General features: G+C 63.0%; 1 protein-coding gene across 1 annotated transcript; it reads left to right on the plus strand.

Moving 5' to 3' along the window:
* The first annotated feature begins 519 nt into the window (after window positions 1-519).
* Window positions 520-2,815, plus strand: SIX1 (SIX homeobox 1). The gene is made up of 2 exons (XM_036384349.2): window positions 520-1,205; window positions 2,229-2,815. The coding sequence occupies exons 1-2, from the start codon at window positions 646-648 to the stop codon at window positions 2,515-2,517; spliced, it is 849 nt and encodes a 282-aa protein (XP_036240242.1). The 5' UTR covers window positions 520-645; the 3' UTR covers window positions 2,518-2,815.
* Window positions 2,816-3,071: the final 256 nt, after the last annotated feature.

Genomic DNA, 3,071 nt, shown 5'->3' on the forward strand with positions numbered 1-3,071 from the left:
AGCGGACGGCGAGCGGGCTGGCGGGGGGGGGGCAGGAGTTTTGGGGCGGAAAAAAAAAGATGGAAGAAAGAAAGAAAGAAGGACAAGAGTCCGCCGGCAGCGGCTTCCCCGGGGATGCGCCCGGGGGCGGCGGCGCTCGCTCCCCCCGCGGCCGCACCCGCGCAGAGGCGGCGGCGGGAGGGACGCGCAGCCGCGGCCGGGGCCGTGTCCGGGGCCGTGTCCCCGCCGCCAGGCCCCGCCCGCCCGTGCCGAGGCTCTGCCCGCCGGGCCGGGCTGGGCTGGGCTGGGCTGGGCTGTCCGGGCTGGGCCGGGCCGGGCCGGGGGTGCCCAATCAGCGCGGCGCGGGGGCTCGGGCGCTTTAAGCGCGGCGGCGGCGGAGCGGGGACAAAGTTCCCCCCGGCGCCGCGACGAGCATCCCCGCTCGCCCCACACACCGCCCTCGGCTGCCGCAGCGCCTCCCCGCTCTGGGGCCGGCACCGGGACCGGCACCGGGATCGGGATCAGCACCGGGCCCGGGCCCGGCGGGCGCCTACCCCGCGCCCCTCCGCCGCCGCGCTCCCGCGGGGTGCCCGTCGCCTCCTCCTCGTCGTCCTCCTCCTCCTCCTCTTTCTCCTCGTCGTCCTGCGGCCGCCGCCGCGCTCGGCCATGTCGATGCTGCCGTCGTTTGGCTTCACGCAGGAGCAGGTCGCCTGCGTCTGCGAGGTGCTGCAGCAAGGGGGGAACCTGGAGAGGCTGGGCCGCTTCCTCTGGTCGCTGCCGGCCTGCGACCACCTGCACAAGAACGAGAGCGTCCTCAAGGCCAAGGCGGTGGTGGCCTTCCACCGCGGCAACTTCCGCGAGCTCTACAAGATCCTGGAGAGCCACCAGTTCTCCCCCCACAACCACCCCAAGCTGCAGCAGCTCTGGCTGAAGGCGCACTACGTGGAAGCCGAGAAGCTGCGGGGCAGACCCTTGGGCGCCGTCGGCAAATACCGCGTCCGCCGAAAATTCCCTTTGCCCCGCACCATCTGGGACGGCGAGGAAACCAGCTACTGCTTCAAGGAGAAATCCCGGGGCGTGCTGCGGGAATGGTACGCCCACAACCCCTACCCGTCCCCCCGGGAGAAGCGGGAGTTGGCGGAAGCCACCGGTCTCACCACCACCCAGGTCAGCAACTGGTTCAAGAACAGAAGGCAACGGGACCGAGCGGCGGAGGCGAAGGAAAGGTACGTGCCACCCTCCGATCCCCGCTTTCCCCCTGCTCCACCGTGCGGGGGGCGTTTGGGAACCCCGGGAGCTGCTCCGGGAGCGCGGCGAGTACGCGGAGCCGGATGGGATAGGAGCGACGAAAACACACGGTTCCCTTCAAATCCTCCCCCCCCTTTTTTTTCTTTTTTTTTTTTTTTTCTTTTTTCTTTTTTTTTTTTTTTTTTTTTTTTCCTCGTGAACCGCGTTCCCTTTTCCCCTTCCGTGGAAACCCAAAAGGGTTTTTCACTCGACCTCACCTGCCCTGGGGGAGCAAGGAGCCCCCACCGTCCTGTTCCAGGCCGCTCGGCCGCCTTTGTTTGCTGCCTGCCCTCCCGAGCGAACCGGGAGCGATGCGGAGCCGCAGCCTCCGGGAAGCGCTCGGGATGCCGGGTCCTGTGTGGCCGGGGGTCGGGCAGGGCAGCTCTGGAGCTCGGAGGAGGGAGATGCAGCTCCGGGATGGCGAGGTGGGGGAAAGCAGACCGGGATGAGGACGCGCTGGCCGGGCCGGGCCGCCGCCCGTAGCGGGGCCACCCCGGCAGGCGACGCGGTGGCCTCGGTGCGGGGCGGCCGCTCGGCCCGGGGAGACAGAGAGCACGGAGAACATCTCCTTCAGCCACCGAGCCTCCTGGAGAAAACCCCGCAGCCAGCTCGTCCCCGGGCCGCACTTTCATTTTTGATTAAAAAGAAAGAAAAACCGCCCTTCAAAAAAATCCCTTCCTCCAATTTTGCCTCCTCACCTAAATTATCGGGCTGTTCGGTGTATTTATTTGTAGGAAGGGTAAAAGAAATAGGGACGATCCGTTATGAAATTATTATGATTATTTTTCCCCCCCTTGAGAAGCATCTGCTCCCACGCTGGAACTAAACGCGAAGGATTTATGGTGGGCATTAGCACAATGCCCATCCCCGCCGCCTCGTGCCCGCCCTAACATCCCCGTCCTAGGATTATATATACAATTTCTTTTTTTTTTTTTTTTTTTTTTTTTTTTGCCTCTCCGCAGAGAGAACACGGAAAACAACAACGCGGCCACCAACAAACCGAACCAACTCTCGCCTCTGGATGGGAGCAAACCCCTCATGTCCAGCTCCGAGGAAGAGTTTTCTCCTCCCCAAAGCCCGGATCAGAACTCGGTCCTGCTCTTGCAGGGGAACCTCAGCCACGCCAGGAGCTCCGGCTATTCCCTGAGCGGCTTAGCTGCATCCCAGACCCCGCACAGCCTCCAAGGCCACCAGCTCCAGGACTCGCTGCTGGGACCCCTCACGTCCAGCCTGGTGGATCTGGGATCCTAAAGGCCCTCGGCGGGCCGCCGGAGGATCGGGAGAGGAGGTTCTGCTCGGGGACAGAGGCTCTGGGTTGTACATAGAGGACAGCACCCGGTTTTACAGGTCACCCGCTGATTGCTAACGGGACTCTCGTCTCTTTTCACACAGCCCCACATCGGCTCTTGCTCCAGTTCCCCCTCAGCGTCTCCCACTATCACCACGATTTTTTAATTATGTTTTTTTTCCACATAGCCAAACGCAGAGAGCGGCAATAACCCTCATCAGCTCTTCGAGTTCAAACGAGTTGGTCCCAACGGGAATTACAAAAAAAAAAAAAATAAAAAAAAATAAAAGGGGAAAAGAAAAAAGAAAATAAAATCCCGACCCCTGCTCCCTGCTGGATCCGATTGTACCCAAACAAATGCCAGCGCCGCGGGCGCGGTGGGGCAGGGTCGGCCGGCACATCCCTGCTGCTGCCTGGCCCGGTCCCCGAGGAGCCGGGACGGGGACAGAGGGAGAGAACCGCTGTACTGAGCCCTGTGGCGGAGTGGGAGGAGGGAGGGGAATTTACGTTTACATTT

This window comes from Molothrus ater, chromosome 6, assembly GCF_012460135.2.
Source record: "Molothrus ater isolate BHLD 08-10-18 breed brown headed cowbird chromosome 6, BPBGC_Mater_1.1, whole genome shotgun sequence".
Taxonomy (NCBI): domain Eukaryota; kingdom Metazoa; phylum Chordata; class Aves; order Passeriformes; family Icteridae; genus Molothrus; species Molothrus ater.

Excerpts from the sequence above, each read along its gene's own strand:
- SIX1 (XM_036384349.2), top strand. The coding sequence starts at position 646 with ATGTCGATGCTGCCGTCGTTTGGCTTCACGCAGGAGCAGGTCGCCTGC. Across the intron at positions 1,206-2,228 it reads GCGGCGGAGGCGAAGGAAAG|AGAGAACACGGAAAACAACA; the intron begins GTACGTGCCACC and ends GCCTCTCCGCAG.